Source organism: Rhamphochromis sp. 'chilingali', assembly GCF_963969265.1.
Source record: "Rhamphochromis sp. 'chilingali' genome assembly, chromosome: 6".
NCBI lineage: Eukaryota > Metazoa > Chordata > Actinopteri > Cichliformes > Cichlidae > Rhamphochromis > Rhamphochromis sp. 'chilingali'.
The window spans coordinates 20,486,242-20,508,266 of NC_137933.1; the positions used below are offsets into that span (position 1 = coordinate 20,486,242).

A 22,025-nucleotide genomic window follows, 5' to 3' on the forward strand; every position below is an offset into this window, starting at 1 on the left:
CTGCCTCCAAACTTGACCACACTGACGCTTATTTTCTCTCCCCAAACCAAAGCACCTCTGCAAAGGAAAGTCAGTAATTGGTGGAAACTAAACATGAAGCTTCAAGGTTGTTGAACCTGATTGTGTTGGGTTTTTCACCTCCGGAGAACCCTGTGCTCACAGACATGCGACTGTATGTGTTTTATGTAATAAGCAGTTGACCAAACTTTGCCACTGGCATTTGTCCTTTTACCTGGCCTGAGGCCTGTGGTGCAGAACCCGGTTAAATTCTTCCGCTGCAGGTTGTTCTTTGCCTTGTAATTGACAAAAAGACGTCAGCTAATAAATGTTCTGTGGAAAAACAACAGATACTGACAATTTTACAGGATTTGTAACAGACATGACAGACTTTGCTCCTCTAGCTCGCTCTGTGACTCTGTGCCTCTTTGTCTGGTTTAACATCACTGAGGGGAAAAAAAACACTTGCGTAAATCTATGTTTTTAATAACATAGATTTACGCAGCAGAGATGAGCTGGAGATAACAATTCAGCATTATCTCTAGCTCATCTCTGCAGAGCTTTTTTGTTGTTTCAACCTGCAGCTGTTTTCTCTTTTGTCTGGAAAAGCTCTAAATACCAAACACCAGACAAAGGTAGCAGCTATCTGGTGAACATAGTGGAGCATTTAGCAGTTAAAGAGCTAGACTTGTCCCTCAGGACTTTGTAGAGACCAAAATCGGGCCCCCAGACTGTACTTTCACTAGGTCAGGAAATAAATGAATGGTAAAATGTTGCTGCTTCCTGGGTACGTGTGTCTATAAGCAGCTGTTTGGTTGCTGAGTCATAAGACGTTTTTTAAAAAATGTGCATTTCTAAATGTTATTATTATCATCTTGTACAAAATAACCAAATCTTCAGTTAGTAGTACGCAATCCATACAGACAAGTAATCCAAGCCTGCATTTGACAGCACCTGTTTAGGTTTCATTTGGTTTCCTCTGCCACCAAAAACTTTCGGGCATAATTCTCCTCTCACTGTGTCCTTGATCTAGCAGCTGGTCCAGGGGCACTGCACAGAGGTTGCTCACTGATTACACAACAAAATCAGAATCAGAATACTTTATTGATCCCTGGGGGAAATTATTTTTTGTTACAGTGCTCCATTTTAAACCAACATTAAGACAAGACAGACAATATGCTAACTAAGAATAGTACAATATATACATATATATACATACATACATACATAAGTCACTTATAAATAAATATTTGGAAAAGAAACATGTGTAGTTGTAGCAGCAAACAGTGTGTTAAGTGGATGCGTTGTACAGGGAGATGGCCACAGGCAGGAATGATTTCCTGTGTCGTTCAGTGGTGCTTTTCGGTAATCTCAGTCTCTCACTGAACGAGCTCCTGTGACTGACCAAAATGGAGATAAATGCACATGCAAACAATTAATTCGCTCAAATCTGCTTCACATCTGAGAGTAAAAAGAAAGAAAAAAGTATAACTGAAGATTTTGTCTTCTTCGAATGGTCAAAATCTGAATTTCTAATTGCTACAAATGCTTTTTTTTTATTTCTTGTGCCTATCACAAGATTATAAAGTTGATGTGGAATATCTGAATCCCCAGCTCTTCCAGCTTAAGAAGGAAGCATGCAGACTGAGAGCAGAGCAGGGGACAAATGCCCAGATTGACCCTGACAGCACTGATCTTGGGCACGGGGATCGATTTTATTAACACCAGCATGTGTTGGTCAGAACCTCTGAATTTCCCATCTTATATATGTAAGACTATATAATAGCTGTTGTGCGTCATGGCTTTTATAAGAAATGTGATGAATTATAAAGATATTAGTGCAAAGATACTGTGGCACGCTGCCACAGAGGGAGGGGAGGGGGTGTTGGCTGAGGCAAAGAGGGAAGAGGTATAAAGGAGACATGAAGGAGTGTGTTGAACCAGAGGAGGGAAGAACTGAAGAGGAGGAAAGAAATGTGAAACAGAAGTATAACGGGAGAGAAAAGAAGGACATTCTAAGAGAGAAACAAAAACTAAGCTCAGAACAGAGAAAGGTAAGTAAAAATCAGTTTACTGGGCTACACAAATTCATGTGTCACAAGTCTGTTACTAACTGCTGAGACTGCACAGAGATGTGGCAACACTACATCAAAGTGAGCAGCTGTACTTATGGCCGATGTTGGTTGATTATGTTACAGAAAGTGGAGGGTTTATTCAAATTCCAGAGCTTGGAATTTAACTAGTGCCATTTGTGACTGGAATCAGGTGTCTTACCTGTAGCCTTATTCCGGGTTAGTCTTGCTGATACGAGTTTTACTATTAGTCTTTTTTTCTTCATTTCCTTCAACCCATCCATCTCAAGCCTAACTAACGTGTTGTTTCATTAACACTTTCTCTGTTCTTTCATCTTACAAGCAAAGGTGACAAATTAGTCTGCAGTGTACAATTTTTAAAGTGTGCTAATCTGAACCTTCTGTGTGGAGATTTGGACGGTGAGGCCAGTGTTTCAACAGTGGATGCACAAATGTTTGAGTGTTCCCCTGACAAATACTGATGACTAACACAGATGTGTAATCTGAGGGGGAAGGGGGGCTCTGTCCAGCCATGTTTGGGGGGGGGTTTCATCCCAAAAGCTAAAAAGATCAAATGTATAATGGTGAATATACTTAAGGACAAATTTTCAATCTAAACATGAACTATTATTTTATTACTTTTGGCAGCTAATGCAATAAGTCAGTTTGAGTGTCAATACATATTTTAAAATTTGGATGGTTTTATCAAACGCTGCTAACATGAAACACTTTTTTCTCCACTGAAGTTCCTTGTGAGAAGCACACATACCAGGGGTGAAAGTTCAAGTGTCGAACGTGGCAGAAGAGTGTGAAAATGTCGCTGAGGTGTCTGTTCATTTTCTTGGGAATCACTGCAGCCACTGTTGTTACAGCTCAAGGTGGGTCTCTCATAAAAGCTCCTTTTGTCATCATTTGAGTAAAAAGATGATTAAAGAAAAGTTACAAAGCATCACAGCGGACACGCATTCGCGCATCGTAATGCCGTGTAAAGAGTATAGAGTGCAGTGATTTGCAAACCATTTGATTAGCATGATTGATGACAATGTATCAAATCGTAAACGTTTTTCAAAGTTTTGTGCGGGGAAAAAACAAAGAAACATTGATGAAAGCGAAATGTTTGATAAAAGGACGTGACTGCCAAGTTCAGTAATGCTAAAAACATGTGGTGTGTAGTTTAAACTGCAACTGGTCAGTGATTGGGTACTAAAAAAAAACTAGAGGCAGAGTCTTTCACAACTAAAGATGGGGGGCCGGAAGGCTTGACAACTCTGTGAAAGACTGCATGTTCAGAATAACGTTTCTCAACATAAAATTACAAAGAATTTGGGTGTTTCATCTGGAGTCTGTAAGAACATTGACAGAATGTGGAGAAATCTCTGGCCAAAACCACTGCTCAAATGTCTGTGATGTTTAGTATTTCAACAGGCACTGTACTAAACGCAAAACTGATTCCGCAGTAAAAATCACTGCATGGTCTCTTACTCTGGCACCAACATCCACACTCAAACTCACTTAAATAATCTTTCTTTCCCATTCTTATGGGCTGTTTAATAAAGTTTTAAATTTTTTAAATACATTTTAATTCAGTTAATAATTAAGTTTTAACTTAAACTTCAGTTTTCCACTTAAGTGGAAATGAAACATTACATGTATAAAGGCAAATTGACACTACTGAGCCCTGCTCTCAAAAACTGACATAGATGTAACTCTATGTCTGTAAAGCTAGATTTAATGCATAAAAGCTCAAGTTTTTCAAATATGTTTAGCGCCATCTTCTGTCAATATGGAACATTACATCGCCATGACAAACGTGACATGAGCTAATCAAATGTTTGTGATATGTCCTTTGCAGGATCATGGAGACAAAGTGGCAAAGAGTCTAGTTCTGCTGTCTACCAAACAGAAGGTAACTTTTGTTTCTTAAAAATCCAATAAATTTTCTGACTGATATAAAGTGTTCTTTCTATCGTCTTAAGTTTTATGAGATATGTTGAACACTGTAACAATGAGGTGCTATTAGGACCATATTTATTTCCGCACTCTCTTTGCACATAGATAACTATCAGTGGTCGACATGGTTCAATGTTGATCATCCTGGAGGCCGTGGAGATTATGAACAGCTGGATGCCATTCGTTTCTATTACCGTACCCGTGTATGCGAAACTCCAAAGGCAATCGAAGCCAGAACCACTGAATGGATCCCAGCGCGTGAAACTGGGGAGACGGTCCATGCAGACCCGACTGTGGGCTTCTGGTGCCTGAATGAAGAGCAAGGTCCCCAGCTCAACTGCTCCAACTATGCAGTCCGTTTCCTATGTCCAAAAGGTTTGGCCATGAACATTTTTTTTCTGTTTGCCTCTGTGCAGTAAAAAAGATCTATTTTTTTTTGTTTGTTAAATTTTTTTTTTCATAATCTAAGTAAAATTACTTTTCAGAGTACTTTTATTTTTTTTTTCTTTCCCCCAGCACATAACAGTATTAACATTCAGGGAACCTGGGGACCATGGTCAGACTGGAGCCCATGTCCTGCCCTCTGTGGCCAAGTGGGGGTGCAACTTCGCCATCGAAATTGTCAATCTGACTCGCTGCTGTGCAGTGGGCCAAAATTAGATGGGAAAGCATGTAATGGACCTGAGTGCCCAAAGACAGGTGAAAAAAAAGGCTTAATTAGGCTACACAGATAATAACATAGCACATATATGCAATTACAAATTTGTTACTAATAAACTTTTTCTTGTTTTTATGTTACTCCTTAGCTTGTTCCCTGCAGTGTGTGATGGGGCAAGCAAACTCTGACTGTGAATGCATGTGTGAAGAACACACAATGTTGGGTTCTGTACGCAGCGCTGGTGGTCTCGTCGCCAAAGGGGCCGCCATCCTTCGCTCTGGCAAATTCCTTACCCTTACAGACCACAATGGACATTTCCGCATACCCAATATCTGCCCTGATGGCAACACAACCCTGACTGTCAGGCTCAAGGGCCATGCCCCCCTTGATGTTGTTGTGCCCAAGAGCAGTGAGCGTACCTCTGTCCTCAGCGTCCAGCTAAAAAGAGCCGGTAGATGTCTATAGAATTACTTGTGGATCCAAATATGAAAGAATAATTCTGACCTGCATATTTACTAAAGTACAATCTGTTTAACATGTAGAGGTAATATTTTATTTCTGTTTTTTAGAGAAACTTCATGTGTTGAGCAATCCTGAAAGCAAGGTCAGGAGGGCAGGACAAAGTGCTGCCTTCTGCTGCAAAGTTGCAGGAACGCCACAGCCGGATGCATACCAATGGTAGGACTAATTATATTGGAATTTTAGATAGTAGACATGTTGAACTCCTATTGAATTATTTCATTTGTTTTGTCAACCAACAGGTTTCACAATAACACTCTCATGGAGAAGGAGTCAGAAAGCACCTTGGTCATAAGAGATCTGCATCCAGAGCAGTCTGGAGAATACTACTGCAGAGCAAGTGGTCCAACTGGAGCCATTAAGACTAAAACAGCTACTCTCAGGATCTTAGGTGCAGTATTAATTAAGTGAAAACACGTGCTGAATACACAGAAGTGAGAATTTTAGTATACGCAAACTAAATCATTTTAATTTCTTCATCTAAACACAGGCAGAGATGAGCATTCATGCAACCCTAAACCTGAATCCCACCTCATCCGCCTTCCACACGACTGCTTCCAAAACAGTACCAACTCATTCTACTACGATGTGGGCAAGTGTCCCCCAAGTAGATGTGCTGAACAGCTCGACAATGGTATCAGGTGCAAAGACAAAGTGGCTTATTGCTGCGGTGTGGCAAAAATGGAGGAAAGACAGCTAACATGTCAGGGCTACCAACTGCCCACCATGGTGGTGACCAAGTGTGGCTGCCAGAAATGTGTGGACACTAAGGCCATTGTGCATGGTAGGGCCATTGCTGCAGACAATGGAGAACCAATGCGGTTTGGTCATATTTTTATGAATGGAGTCAGAATTAGTCGTACAGGCTACAAAGGAACCTTCTCTATCCAAATCCCCCAAGATACAGAGAGGCTAGTATTAACCTTCATGGACAACATGCAGAAATTTGTCAACACCACAAAAGTGCTTCCATTTAACACCAAAGGTGGGGCTGTTTACCATGAGATAAAACTTCTCAGAAAAAAAGCCCCTGTGACAATCAGCTCCACAGAAACCAATACTCTTGAGCTTGGGGAGGTAGAGAGCCAGGAGCCAATGGTTCAAATCCAGATTCCTCCCTATTCCTTCTACAAGGAAAATGGCGAAGTCTTCACGGGTAACGTCAGTGCTAGTGTAACATTTCTCGACCCCAGAGACATCTCCACAGCTGCCGCAGCTCAAAGTGATCTAAATTTTATCGGAGATGAAGGTGATACCATGCCACTGAGGACCTATGGCATGTTTTCAGTTGACTTTAGAGGTGAAGAAAACAACGAGCCACTGAATGCAGGTGAAGTAAAGGTTTCACTGGACTCTACTCAGGTTCAGATGTCAGAGCACCTCAACACCATGAAGCTGTGGTCACTGAACCCTGAAACTGGTCTGTGGGAGGAGGAGGGGAGTCTGCAGGTGGAGAAGAAGAAAAGAGGCAAAAGGGAGGAGAGAACATTTTTGATTGGTAACATGGAGATCAGAGAAAGGCGACTGTTTAACTTGGATGTCCCAGAGAACCGTAGGTGTTATGTGAAAGTTCGGGCTTTCCGCAGTGAACGGTTCATGCCCAGCGAGCAGGTGGAAGGAGTTGTGATCAGTCTCATAAATATGGAGCCCAAAGCTGGCTACTCCACCAATCCCCGTGCCTGGGGCCGATTTGATAGTGTGGTCACTGGTCCCAATGGAGCTTGTCTTCCTGCTTTCTGCGATGAACAGAAAGCTGACGCCTATACCGCCTATATCATGGCCAACCTCGGTGGAGAGGAACTGGAGGCTGTCCCGTCTGCTCCCAAATTCAATCCCAACCTCATTGGAGTGCCTCAGCCTTACCTTGGTAAACTAAACTACATGCGATCTGACCACGAGGACCCCAGAGTGAAGAAGACAGCATTCAGCATCAATGTAGCAAAACCAAGCCCCAACACAGCCGAGGAAGGTAACGGACCAGTGTACCCATTTGAGAACTTGAAAGAATGTGAGGAGGCCCCATTTAGTGCAGCACACTTCCGGTTCTCAAGAGTCGAAGGAGATCGCTACGATTACAACACAGTGCCCTTTAATGAAGATGACCCCATGAGCTGGACGGAGGATTACCTAAGTTGGTGGCCCAAGCCTATGGAATACCGGGCCTGCTACATCAAGGTCAAAATCAACAGCCCGCATGAGATCAATGTGCGGTCCCACAACATGGGCGGTACCCATCCCAAGACCGTAGGCCAGTTGTACGGCCTTCGAGACACTCGCAGCATTCGCGACATGGACCAGACATCTGTTTCAGCAGTGTGTCTGGAATTCAAGTGCAGTGGGATGCTGTACGATCAGGAACGTGTAGATCGTACACTGGTGAAGGTGATCCCACAAGGAAGCTGCAAGAGAGATCATGTCAACTCAATGCTTCAGGAGTATTTAGTCAACCACCTGCCCCTAGCTGTCAACAATGACACCAATGAGTTCACCATGCTGGCGCCTCTTGACCCTCTGGGCCATAACTACGGAATTTATACGGTGACAGACCAGGATCCCCGCACAGCCAAAGAAATTGCACTTGGCCGCTGCTTTGACGGTACTTCTGACGGCACATCTCGGGTCATGAAAACCAATGAGGGCATAGCGCTAACGTTTATTTGTGGAGACCGTGAGGTTACACGCCAGAACGTCTTTCAAACAATGCAGCGCTCTCAAGGTCAGACAGTAGGAACAAGCATCGTGAGAGGGGAAAGCAGGCAGAACCGGCGCCGGCAGAGGGCAAACGCACCACGCAGCAGTCGTAGACGTAGCACCAGAAACCCTGAGGGAAAACGTACAAAAGCCAGAAACTAGACAAGAGGAGACCTAGGAACATCATGAAGACCAGACGATGACTTGCTAAAATGAAACCAGATGGTGTTAACATGTTTTTGTTTATACATCCATAAATATCCCCCATCCCCACTTGAAGAGTAACTAAACTGTTATGCTAATTTCTTGCATCTTCATCTCAAGGAATATGTAATGTTTCTTCCTCTCACTTTACATTACTGTGGCAAATATTTACTTGAAAATGTAAATAGAGTATTTATTACACAAGTATTATCATCTTTCCAACTGTACTATAAACAAGGACAAAAACATTTTTTTTTTTTTGACCAGTGATTTATTAAATTAGATGCTTATAAAACACTGCAGATGCTGTATCTTCCACATTGTATGTATCCAATTGTCCATGTAACATTTAAACTGGTCAACTGCTTAAAAAGAAAAAAGAAAAAAAAGACAGGAGAAAAACTCTCCTTTCAGCCAACTGTAGCCCATATGAAGACATGGTGGGGTGAAGCCCATAAGCCCCCGCTCCTCATCACACTTGATACAAGCCTGCAGAAGCAACAATTAGGAGACCAGTTGTAGCAAGTTAATCCACTTGCCTGATCCATACTTTTTTTGCATTAGTAGAAATCAATTAGTAATTTTCTGTCATGCACAAAAAACAAAACAAACAAACAAAAACAAAAAAAACTAAGTACTGTTTGCTCCATATTTTCAAGGATATTCCAGAGATATCAAGAGAATGGCTGTGAGGTTTTAAAGTCACATTTATTATACTTCTCTATCCCTTTCATCTTACAGTGAATGTTGTGTGCTCTCTGCAAGCTTACAACTACTACGTTCATATTGCGTCAGTCTCCCACAATGCAACCTTTCCAGAAATAAAGATGAATAATGGACTGAATAATTGTCTGCATTTGGCAACTGAAGTTATAGATACTATATACACTTGCCTGTAAGAAAATCATCCACAGGTAAGTGAGACCTATAATATATACATGACATTCTGTTTAAAGGATTTGCATAGAACCATGTGTTTCTATGTCACTAGACTTATAACTGCAATACTGTATCTGACATTTTGACAGGAGCAACATTTAATTTAAAAAGAAACAAAAAACAAAAAACAAAAAAAAAACAAGCCCTGCAAAACTCAGATAACAGCAGTTATGGTAGTATTCTCCGTTGTAGCTGGGTCGAGCAACAGATTCCGCGTGATTTGTTTGTGAGTTGAGGCTGAATGAGAGAGAAAAGGCAATTCCATTTGCATGGAAGGAGAAAAGAAGAAGAAGAAAAAAAAAACCGTGAGTGGCGAGACTGGATGCTCCCTGGTATAGTCCCTCTGGTCACTGAAGCAAAATGAAGGGGGCAAGACACAGTTCAGATTTTCCAGGATGGCACTGGACAGCATGAGAAGGTACAGCTGCATTTCTGACAGTCGGGAGAAGGGGAAAGGGCAGTAGTGATGAAGCCAGTGTCACATGAAGTCCTCATAGTCTTGGGCGTAGCCTCCATCAAACGCTGCATAGTCAAGGTCATCTTTGAGCTGTGCTTTCAAACCACCTCCAGCTAAGACCCCCTTCTTCTTCTTTTTTCCTTTGTTTTGCTGTAGAAGGCAAATAAAAGCGACTTAAACTAAATACATATATATTTGAAAACGACTATATAACTACAAACTTTTGCCAGAGTTTACTTTTTATGATTGGACATCGAGTAAGTATTGGGTGAGTAGCACCCCCTGCTGAATAGAAACTTAATTAACTTAATAAATGCAAGCATGCAGTCACTTACTTTTTCTTGTTTCTGTTTTTCACTAAGTAGGACTGACAGGGAATTACTGATTTTCTTCAAGTCATCTACTTCCACTGTAAGAGGAAGAAAAATAAGTAGTTATTGGACAAGCCCAGTGCATTTTTAATTTAAGACAAGTGTAATAAAAAATGTTCAGTAAAAGCAGGAAAAAAAGACTTACATGAAATACAAAGTTCCCGAAACAATGACTCCAAGAAACTTGAATAATGCACAGATTTTTCAAACTGGGTTATCTTTTCTTTTAGCATTTTTTCAAACTCTGTGAAGTCTTCTTTGGAAGATGGACACATGGCATCAATTCCAGTGACACTGTTTGAAGTGCTGCCAACACCTGAAAAATATTTAAAGGTCACCGTTACATACATTAATCACAACAAGATGAACAATATCAGGTCTCAAAAATCCCATATCTGTAGTATATACTTTTGTTAGACATGCGGCAGTTTAAAAAACACAGAGTCTACAGCATCAGGACCACAAAACACAAATATTTTCCTCAAATCACAGCTTTCCCAAAGCATGTGTAAAGATCTTACTTAAAGCTTCAGCTTTTAGAGTCCACTCTAAACATTTTACAGATAATAGAATGGTGCATTGTTCCTTTGGAGGTGAGGTATAGTATGTGGCATCTACAGCAGGATTACTGGGACATCTGTGTAAAATGTAAAACCCAAACAAGTATTTAAGCCTTTTAAGTCTTAGTTAAATGTTAACTACAAGCAACAGCGACTAATGTATTGCAAACTAAATGTATTGCATCAGTTATACAACCTGATTTTGTGGAAGACCTCATATTCTTGATAAAAAAAAAAGTTTCTACACCTGATCCGGTCTTACCAAAAGCATCTTTTGCTAGCTCCAAGTCTGCGTCTTCCTGTAATTTCTTCACTCTTAATTTTTCTGCCAGCTGTTCTTCAGGAGTGAGCTCGTCTTCCTGTAAATAAAAATGTAAGAGTTAAGATATTATTAGAGATAAACGAGCATAGAGTCAGAAGGTTTACAGATGAGAAAGTGGGACTTACTTCTTGCTGTTCCACTGCCTCCTGTTGTTTCTTCTTCATCCGGTTTTCTTTCTCTTTTATCTTTTCACTAAGCTTTTTCTTTTCAGAAACCTTTGGTTCTGCAAATTAAAATAATGACATAAGAAACATAAAATCATTCAGTAATCAAGTATAATCCATTAGTGAAAGGCAAGCGGTACTGGAGTACAAACCTGGTTTCTTCACATCTGTTTTTTTCTCTTCATCTTCTTCATCATCGTCCCAGTTGTCCTGTGAACACAGAACGTAATGTGTGTAATTGTTGCCTTTTTATTAATATCTATGCTAGAAGTTGTAAATATATAGCCAAAGATGTACAATATAACCAAAAATAAACAAAACAAAAAAAACAAACAATAACAATTTTTTTCTGAGCAACATCTTAACACCTACAGAGTTAGACAACTTTACGAATGTAAGTTAGTTCAAAGGCTGCAATCAGTCAGAATTTTTATTTTAAAATAACAAAAAATCTAAACTTTTTAAAACTAAAATGATCAGTTATCGACATGCAACAGCTGCCACTTCATTTTCTGAAGATGAATAACTTTTGTTCTACCTCTAGTTCAAATTATTCTAGTCCTGATTACACTGGTGCAGATGTATATAAGCTGGATCAATCAATGTTACTGATCCAACAAGGGTAATAACTGTGTTACAGTACCAGGATAAAGAATAAAAATAGTACAGTCTACAGTCAACTTAAAGTACCACATGCACACAGTGAGTGCTTAATACTGTGTGATAATGCAGAACTTGTATATATTAAACAGTGGTTAAGAATCAAAAAAATATAACAACATTAAAGCTTAAGATTCTGTAATTCATGACAATGAGTTACGAGTTATGACATCAGTGTTAATTTATTAATTTTATCCTTTTTGGCTGCTACCTCAAAGCACACTGTGCGCTGTCGATCTTACGTGCTTGCACAATAATGTATAATATTTAGTATTTACTGTTATATTCACATAGATCATTGTGATGATGTCGTTTATTATATTGCTCTCTTTTTCTTTACTTGTTTTCTCTTTTTTCTTTCTCAACAGGTGATCCAGGTGATTGATATATGCATTTGTCTGTTTGTTTTGTTGGTTTTTGCCCCTTATCACCATCCCTCTTCCCCGCCCGTTCACCTATAAATTATTAATTTATAGGTGATGACTCTTCAGACATCACTTGGGTTGTGATCCTGTAGATTGCTGTCTTATATTAAGATCCACCTTAAGTGTCACAACAAATAAATGTAATCCTATCCAAGAAGACACTAATTTCTAACTGAAATATCCAATACTTTAAACTGTGAATTACTACACAATAAACATTTGACAACCGGCCTGTTGCATTTCCAGCAGGTTATGAACAACAACAACAGCAGCAGCAGGATGAAAGTCGCCTGGGAATAAATGTAATTATCTTGAGTAAAAATTAACTTTGTGCTATTGTCTTATTTCCACAAAAATCTTAACCCTTCTTCCTAAACAATGACTATTTTGTACTACAGTGGACATAAAACCACCAGGCTCTTCAGTCTGGACGCCATATGCGACAGAAAACGGGAGAACTGAAGAGGCCTCTGCCAGCACTTTCCACAGGATCAATTATCTGAGGCTTCTGGACAGAGACGTGCCAGCTTTCACGTAGCAGCCACCTGTATTACGGTATCAGCTGAACAGCGGCTTCCTACTGCCTTCTGTAAAGTCGGAAAGTTCCAGGCCTAGTTCTTGGCTGAGTTGAGTCATCAACCCAATGGATGATTTCATCTGAATGGGGCTAAAGTTGGTTAGCACGCTAACGCCGCCTCATACTCAACGTGACTCAAGCTGTGGGTTTGCCAGAGTAGACATAATTATGCTAATCTCCAATAATCGTTTAATGTAACTAAATCTGTGTAATAATGGGATGGACCTGTATATTAGGAACACATGACCAAATCACTCAATACTGAGGTTACCCAACATTAAAGCTTATTTACAGACGCAACAATACACGAGAGCTAGCAGACTAGCTAGCTCAAGTGGCCCGTCCGGTGAGAGATTTGCTTCAAGCACCGCTATCAAAATTCATGACACCAAGAGAAGTAGAAAACACTACTAACGTCCAAAATTTGATTAAACCCATAAGTATGAACTGGCACGCCATTATTCAGTTTGTTAACAATACGTTTGAATGACTGAAACTCGAATACCAGCATACCGTTAGCTGAGCTAGAGTTTCCAGAGGCTGCCTGTTGGAGCCACATGAGTTAGCATAAAGCTAACAGGGGTTCGGAGGTTCGGACTGACAGGCGACGAGAAACCACGACGAAGCGTGGCATTACATCCTATCGCTTTCTCGGTCAGCTAACAGCTCGCAAACAACCGGTGGCCGATTTTAAAAAGCGGCTCAGACTGTACCGAGTGTTCGTCACGATATTGTACCTTAACATCTTCATCTTCGTCCTCGCCTTCCCATTTGTCCAGCGCTGCCGCCTTTTTAATCGGTTCCTCCGGCTCGAAGTTGTCAGCGTCTGTAAAAACAACAACATGAGAGTCGTTAGGTCAGTCCACATCTGACACCCGGAGTTAACAATGAGAGGTGTATTAGGCCCTTAAAACACCGAGTGCGACAAGTAAATGTTGTACAGATAGCCATCCTTCCCAACTTAGTTTCTCACCCCAGTCCGCCATGTTGGCTGTGTTGCTTGTGTTTGACAGGCTCGCTGTACAGTCAGTGCAGCAGCCCGTTGGCCACGTTCAGAAACAGCTCCCACCTTCTGGGCGGCACTCCGGCCTTATCTAATGTCCACGGAGCACTTTCAGCACAACGACCCCGATATAACTAATCTCATCACGCCTTTATTTATTTCAATTGTAAACATGAGACGCTACAAGCTAGCTGAAGCCAAGTTCCACACATTTTTAAGTCGAGCATTGTAAAATAAATGTGTTAAAAGTACATTTTACATAATTCTTACATAAAGAGTCAAAACCTATTCTTAATCTCTTTTGGATACATTTGGATACACTACATATTATTTTAATCGAAGAAAAATAATTAATAATAAGCCTTAATTTTAACTGAATCTCATAAGGGAGTATAATAAAGTATATACATTAAAAATAGTTTTTAATCATTCTTGTGGAGAAAGTGCAGTGCCTCAGATGTATGATATTGATGGGAATTGAAATGGAAATGGTGATCAATAATTCCTCAGTGATATATTAAAATAAATAATATTTTTGAAGGAGCAAGGTTGAGCTGGAAAGGATGTGCAGCAGGTTAGGGTGATTGAGATAGAGATGGAAATGTAGTAATGAATAAAGTTTGCTGAGAAAGTGGAAAGGCTACTTTGAGGAGCTCATGAATGACGAAAATGAGAGAAAGTTGAGGATAGATGGAGGACAGTGAATGAGGAAGTGCAGAGGATTAGTAAAGAGGAAGCAAGGAAAACTATAAATAGGATGAAGAGTGAAAAGGCAGTTGGTCCAGATGACATAACTGTGGAGGAGACATCCAGGAGAGGGGGCAGTGGACCAGATTAGAGTGTGAGAGGATGCCTAGGGGATGGAGAAGAATTGTACTAGCACCCATTTTTAAAAATAAGAGTGATGTACGACCCCTAAATGAAGCAACTGAAAGAAGAAAAGGAATTCTTTATACGACCCTTGCAAATGTGATTAATATCCAATTACCTATTGCAAAAAATCTAGTTTCATACACTCTTTCTTTCTTTTCTTTTTTTTTTTTTTTTTTTTTTGGCCTGTCCCGTTTGGCTCTTTTGCCATCAGAATTGTTGTCTAAAGGCAAAGAAAGATGCCCAACGGATTTACTTTACCAAACTGACCATCCCAGCCTTGCCGTAATGGTCCATTACCTATAATATCCAATTACCTATTGCAAAAAATCTAGTTTCATACACTCTTTCTGTTTCATCATCAGTGATCATGATTTTGACTTCATTCCTTATTTGTCTGTTACTAAATATGATAAGCTTTGTTTTGATCTGATTTATTGCTAATTTCAACTGTATTCAGAAGCTATTCCAAACTTTTTCTACGGTATAAACAGTTTAGAGCCCTCCTTGTTGAACCTCACAATGAAACCGGAGTTATTATTTATTTGCACACAGTGGTATCTATCAATGTGGTAGCTATTTAACCAATGTGCCATCCCGTTGATACCGTTATCTCCGGTTTTATCTTTAGTAATCTGTCATCTCTAGTGTCAAATGCTTTTTGAATGGTGAACAGAACTGTGGGTAAGACTCAGCTCTGTTAACAAGCAATAAAGCAATAAAAAGAGTCAATCAGAGGTAGATTGGTTCAGTTTATTGATCATTTAGATTCATTTTAATCACACCACCAATTGTGCACAACAGTACAAAACTCACAGCAACAACAGATCAAAGTTGATCAATACTAATACAATCAGGCCCTACTAAGTATTGTTTTGTAATCAAGATAACTCAAAATAGACAGATATATAGAAAGTGTTATCACTATTACTCACATAAACCTATAGTTCCCCAAAAATAAATAACTTTGTACAACAGATTTCTCTCATAATAACTGCACAACAATTATATTCTAACCTTTATCATTTTTAAGTATTATTTCTAGGTATGGCATCCCTGAGAAGGATATATATGGGACAGTGTTTAGATAGGTTTGTACAAAAATAAATAAATAGTCTAGGATCTGTGGGTATTAGATAGACTTGCTGATTAAAACAAACAGCTCCTACTCTCTCAAACTGTTAACTTTGTTCTTTCAGTGCTAAATGTTGATGGTAAAGTAATAGTTATGCAAGATCAATTACAGTGTTGGTAAAAAGAGTACGGAAAGCTTTAAATGCTGTTTATTTCAAAGAAATACAGCATTGCGCAGAAAGACAATCATCATGTGGATGAGGGGGTCTCCTGATTCGGCTGGGGTGAACGAGGTCATGTGTCAGGGCAGAGCAGGACGGTCAGCAGCATCAGCAGTCCCAATAAGAGACACAGGGGGCTGTGGCTCAACGCCAACCCCAGTGACCTCCCTACAGGAATTCAGCAAAAGCATTACAAATGTAGAGCTATGCAAAAATATAGTTCAGGCAGATTATCTGACTTAGAATATCATTAACAAAAAAAATAATCACAGTGAAAAATGACAATCACATCACTGTAGGCACTCTCTTCACACCTAGAGTATCCATGCATAGCATATCCAGCAAGGCATAATGTTCATAATCTCAGTTAGAAAAGAAAGCACACTGGAAACATCTAGAAGTACAATGAGAACAAAGTGCTGAAACCAGCAAGCAAACAACAGCAGCTATTGTCAGCCTTGATTTTGGGAGTCAAATTACAGTAATAATTTATACACTCACAGGTCACTTTATTAGGTATAGCTTGCTAGTACTGGTTTGGTCCCCTTTTGCCTTCAGAACTGCCTTAATTCTTAATTCCTCACAGATTTTGGTCTATACTGACGTGATAGCATCACACAGTTGATGCAGATTTGTTAGCTGCACATCCATAACGCGACTCTCCAGTTTTACCACATCTCACTGGTGTTCTACTGGATTGAGAGCTGGTGAACTCCTCCTACTGGAAACTGCCATCAGAAGATTGTACACTGTGGTCATAATGGGATGGATGTAATGAGCAACAGTACTCAGTCAGACTGTGGTGTTTAAATGATGCTCACATGGTACTAAGCGGCTCAAAGTGTGTGGAAAAAATGGGCAACAGGAGCAGAAAACAACTCTTGTCAGCTAGGAACAGAAAACCGAGGCTAAATTTCACACTGGGTCATCCAAAATTGGACAAACAGATTGGAGGGTCACAATTTGGCTTAAAAAGCATGGAAACACAAAAACGATTGTTGGTTCACTGTGTTCAAAGTTCAGGCTGCTGGTGGTGTGATAGATATATTTCCGTACCACACTTTGGGCAGGTTAGTACCAGCTAAGCATTGTTTTAACAACACACGCCTACCTGAGTATTGTTGTTGATGTGTCATGTTCATCCCATTATGACCACAGTGTAATGCACCATGTCACAAAGCTGAAATCATCTCAAACTGGTTTCTTGAGCATGACAATGAGCTCACTGCACTAAGAAACCCTCCACAGACACTAGATCTCAATCCAATTGAGCACCATAGCTGGACTGGCCATCGGGCATACCGGGCATTTGCCCGGTGGGCCGCTGGCGATTTTTTGGATTTTTTTAGGAAGGGTATATATGATGAAAGGTGTTGGATTGGCCAATTGGTCATGATCGACTCTGGGCTGGACCAATTACAGCCGAGGAGGCCGGATGCACCCTCTCCCTTGTTTAGCAATCACGTGATTTTCGCGCATTGCATGCCGGGAACTCGTGGCAAAACAATCCAAGCATTTGCAGCACCGCAAAACGTTCATTCTCCGGTTCCAATGCCTTCTTGTTTTTTCTTTGACGTACAAAAAGGAATGTACAAAAACAAAAGGAGAACAATGCCGGTCCGTACAAAGACAGACTCGACGAAAGGACAAAGAAAAGATACGAGGAAAAAATCAAAGGAGTGAAAGGGTTAGACCCTTACGAGCACACAGAGTGGACAAAAGACGTTAGCGTGCTGCCCAACTTTCACCACGCTCATATTTATAATTATACGGTTCTTGGAGTGAGTGCATACACTCATGAAGTTTAGTAACTTCAGGTCACTGCAACAAGCCCAGGTACAGTTTACCGACGGATGGGTACAGGACCTTGAAATGCACCGTGTAGAACGAAAGACCATCGTACGAACAAAGGTAAGTTTACCAGTCTCACAAATCGTCTCATAGATACACATTCGTTAACCGTTTATTACCATAACCTTTGAGCTCAACGGTAATTAATTAGTAGTGGAAATAATTTCTGGTAGCATTACAGAAATGTAGCAGTGACAATAATATTGTATGCTGTAATCGCACTGGACAATTAGTGATACAAAACAACTGTTTTATCCTGTGAATAAAAGTATATATTTTTGTCAATGTACCATGGTAATAACAGAAGCGAAACGCAATATTGTGTCAGGACAATTCACTATTTATGCACAATAAACACAATAAACAAAGGAGCATAGCGCAACAATTTCTGTTCAGCGCCAGACTTGCTTGTAACCTATATCACCAATTATGTTAAGAAAAATGACGTATTAACTACTACAAAACTCTGACCTTTGTGGGAATGCTTGGAGCAGACTAACATGTGAGCTGGAGTGTTGTGAGACGTTATATTTGGTATATCCAGACCATCCACCGCGGTAAAGTGAGCCGTCATTTGTGAGCCGCGGTCAAGCCAGCCGCCTCCTATCCGCCGCATAAATTTCCTTGCGCTTTTACACCGGTCTTTACGGTAGCGCCTTTTCGCTTTATGTGCCGATTGAAAGACTATACCCGCGCGCGCACAAATTACAATGTAGCAGCCCGATACAGTCAATACAATTATGGAAATGTCAGAAATTCATTAAAAATCATCCTGAGTAGTTGAGGTCCAACTTTCAACACATCCCCCCTCTGGGACACCTACTGTACCTGTGTGCCAGGTTTCACCCAGATTTACTGTAGAATTCCTCAGAAATTAAAGGGTACTTGTATTCAATGCAATACAGCCAATGCACTACAATTGTGTCAATTTTCAAAAATTCATTAAAAATCATCCTGAGTAGTTGATGTCCAACTTTCAACACATCCCCCCTCTGGGACACCTACTGTACCTGTGTGCCAAGTTTCATCCAGATTTACTGTAGAATTCCTCAGAAATTAATGGAAACATTTATTCAATCTAATACAGCCAATGCACTACAATTGTGTCAATTTTCAAAAATTCATTAAAAATCATCCTGAGTAGTTGATGTCCAACTTTCAACAGATTCCTTCTCTGGGACACCTACTGTACCTGTGTGCCAGGTTTCAGCCAGATTTACTGTAGAATTCCTCAGAAATTAAAGGGTACTTGTATTCAATGCAATACAGCCAATACACTATAATTATGTCAATTTTCAAAAATTCATTAAAAATCATCCTGAGTAGTTGATGTCCAACTTTCAACACATCCCCCCTCTGGGACACCTACTGTACCTGTGTGCCAAGTTTCATCCAGATTTACTGTAGAATTCCTCAGAAATTAATGGAAACATTTATTCAATCTAATACAGTCAGTACAATAGAATTATGTCATTTTTCAAAAATTCATTAAAAATCATCCTGAGTAGTTGATGTCCAACTTTCAACACATCCCTCCTCTAGGACACCTACTGTACCTGTGTGCCAGGTTTCATCCAGATTTACTGTAGATTTCCTCAGAAATTAATGGAAACATTTATTCAATCTAATACAGCCAATGCACTACAATTGTGTCAATTTTCAAAAATTCATTAAAAATCATCCTGAGTAGTTAATGTCCAACTTTCAACAGATTCCTTCTCTGGGACACCTACTGTACCTGTGTGCCAGGTTTCAGCCAGATTTACTGTAGAATTCCTCAGAAATTAAAGGGTACTTGTATTCAATACAATACAGCCAATACACTACAATTATGTCAATTTTCAAAAATTCATTAAAAATCATCTTGAGTAGTTGATGTCCAACTTTCAACACATCCCCCCTCTGGGACACCTACTGTACCTGTGTGCCAAGTTTCATCCAGATTTACTGTAGAATTCCTCAGAAATTAATGGAAACATTTATTCAATCTAATACAGTCAGTACAATAGAATTATGTCATTTTTCAAAAATTCATTAAAAATCATCCTGAGTAGTTGATGTCCAACTTTCAACACATCCCTCCTCTAGGACACCTACTGTACCTGTGTGCCAAGTTTCATCCAGATTTACTGTAGAATTCCTCAGAAATTAATGGAAACATTTATTCAATCTAATACAGTCAGTACAATAGAATTATGTCATTTTTCAAAAATTCATTAAAAATCATCCTGAGTAGTTGATGTCCAACTTTCAACACATCCCTCCTCTGGGACACCTACTGTACCTGTGTGCCAAGTTTCATCCAGATTTACTGTAGATTTCCTCAGAAATTAATGGAAACATTTATTCAATCTAATACAGCCAATACACTACAATTGTGTCAATTTTCAAAAATTCATTAAAAATCATCCTGAGTAGTTGATGTCCAACTTTCAACACATCCCTCCTCTAGGACACCTACTGTACCTGTGTGCCAAGTTTCATCCAGATTTACTGTAGAATTCCTCAGAAATTAATGGAGACATTTATTCAATCTAATACAGTCAGTACAATAGAATTATGTCATTTTTCAAAAATTCATTAAAAATCATCCTGAGTAGTTGATGTCCAACTTTCAACAGATTCCTTCTCTGGGACACCTACTGTACCTGTGTGCCAAGTTTCAGCCAGATTCACTGTAAAATTACTCAGAAATTAATGGACATTTATATGCAATTCAATACAGCCAATACACTACAATTATGGAAATTTCAGAAATTCATTAAAAATCATCCTGAGTAGTTGAGGTCCAACTTTCAACACATCCCTCCTCCGGGAAACCTGCTGTACGTCTGGGCCAAGTTTCAGCCAGATTTACTGTAATATTCTTCAGAAATTGCAGGGAACTTATGTTCAGTGCAAGAAAGGCTGAAAGACGACCACCACTGAACAAGACACACAAGCTGAAACGTCAAGACTGGGCCAAGAAATATCTCAAGACTGATTTTTCTAAGGTTTTATGGACTGATGAAATGAGAGTGAGTCTTGATGGGCCAGATGGATGGGCCCGTGGCTGGATTGGTAAAGGGCAGATAGCTCCAGTCTGACTCAGACGCCAGCAAGGTGGAGGTGGAGTACTGGTTTGGGCTGGTATCATTAAAGATGAGCTTGTGGGGCCTTTTCGGGTTGAGGATGGAGTCAAGCTCAACTCCCAGTCCTACTGCCAGTTTCTGGAAGACACCTTCTTCAAGCAGTGGTACAGGAAGAAGTCTGCATCCTTCAAGAAAAACATGATTTTCATGCAGGACAATGCTCCATCACACGCGTCCAAGTACTCCACAGCGTGGCTGGCAAGAAAGGGTATAAAAGAAGAAAAACTAATGACATGGCCTCCTTGTTCACCTGATCTGAACCCCATTGAGAACCTGTGGTCCATCATCAAATGTGAGATTTACAAGGAGGGAAAACAGTACACCTCTCTGAACAGTGTCTGGGAGGCTGTGGTTGCTGCTGCACGCAATGTTGATGGTGAACAGATCAAAACACTGACAGAATCCATGGATGGCAGGCTTTTGAGTGTCCTTGCAAAGAAAGGTGGCTATATTGGTCGCTGATTTGTTGTTGTTTTGTTTTTGAATGTCGGCGAGGATTCCGCACGGCACTCCCCTCCATTCACCTCGCGAATCTCCGCTCTCTTCCAAACAAAGTCGACGAATTACTGCTCTTAAACCGGACTAACAAGGACTTTGCACGCTCTGCTGCCCTCTGCTTCACTGAAACCTGGCTCAGTGAGCGAGTCTTAAATCTGCTGGGCTTCCAACTTCACCGGGCGGACCGCGAAACAGAGCTCTCAGGGAAAACAAAGGGTGGTGGAGTCTGCTTCTACATTAATGAAGGTTGGTGTACTGATGTCACAGTGTTACAGAAACACTGCAGCCCACACTTGGAAAGTTTTCTCATCAACTGTAAACCTTTTTATTCACCGCGGGAGTTTTCTTCCTTCATGCTGGTCGGAGTTTACATCCCTCCACAGGCCAACGCGAACAACGCACTGTGCGAGCTGGCTGACCAGATTACTACCCTGGAGAGGAAATTCCCGGATTCCTTTACAATTATTCTTGGGGATTTTAACAGAGCAAACCTAAACTACGAACTCCCTAAATACAGACAGCATATAGACTGCCCCACCAGGGACAACATCATACTGGATCACTGCTACACCACTCTAAAAGATGCCTATCGCTCTGTGCCCCGGGCAACTTTGGGACATTCTGATCACTGCATGGTCCATCTTATTCCAGTTTATAGGCAAAAACTCAAACGTGCCAAGCCTGTAGTCAAAACTGTGAAGAAGTGGACTAACGCAGCAAAGCAGGAACTGCAGGACTGTTTTGACTCCACTGATTGGACTGTTTTTGAAGCTGCATCTGAGAACCTAGATGAGCTCACGGACACTGTGAC

General features: G+C 40.4%; 3 protein-coding genes across 3 annotated transcripts in view; 1 reads left to right on the forward strand and 2 right to left on the reverse strand.

The window, feature by feature from the left end:
- The first annotated feature begins 1,914 nt into the window (after positions 1–1,914).
- cilp (cartilage intermediate layer protein, nucleotide pyrophosphohydrolase) lies at positions 1,915–9,172 on the forward strand. The gene is made up of 9 exons (XM_080884404.1): positions 1,915–2,051; positions 2,816–2,947; positions 3,922–3,975; positions 4,125–4,394; positions 4,536–4,718; positions 4,826–5,128; positions 5,247–5,355; positions 5,439–5,587; positions 5,687–9,172. The coding sequence occupies exons 2-9, from the start codon at positions 2,884–2,886 to the stop codon at positions 8,047–8,049; spliced, it is 3,495 nt and encodes a 1,164-aa protein (XP_080740530.1). The 5' UTR covers positions 1,915–2,051; positions 2,816–2,883; the 3' UTR covers positions 8,050–9,172.
- On the reverse strand, positions 8,730–13,609 carry eif3jb (eukaryotic translation initiation factor 3, subunit Jb). The gene is made up of 8 exons (XM_080884405.1): positions 13,540–13,609; positions 13,304–13,392; positions 11,057–11,114; positions 10,866–10,963; positions 10,681–10,777; positions 10,004–10,174; positions 9,823–9,896; positions 8,730–9,637 (listed from the first exon to the last, which is right to left on the reverse strand). Exons 1-8 carry the CDS (start codon positions 13,550–13,552, stop codon positions 9,509–9,511), a joined length of 729 nt encoding a protein of 242 aa, XP_080740531.1. The 5' UTR covers positions 13,553–13,609; the 3' UTR covers positions 8,730–9,508.
- Positions 13,610–15,196: 1,587 nt separating this feature from the next.
- Positions 15,197–22,025, reverse strand: part of strc1 (stereocilin 1) — a 38,939-nt gene continuing 32,110 nt past the window's right edge. The window contains exon 29 of the mRNA XM_080884654.1: positions 15,197–15,902. Within this exon, the coding sequence (XP_080740780.1) occupies positions 15,808–15,902 (95 nt within the window). The 3' untranslated portion in view covers positions 15,197–15,807. The remainder of the gene's footprint in view (positions 15,903–22,025) is intronic.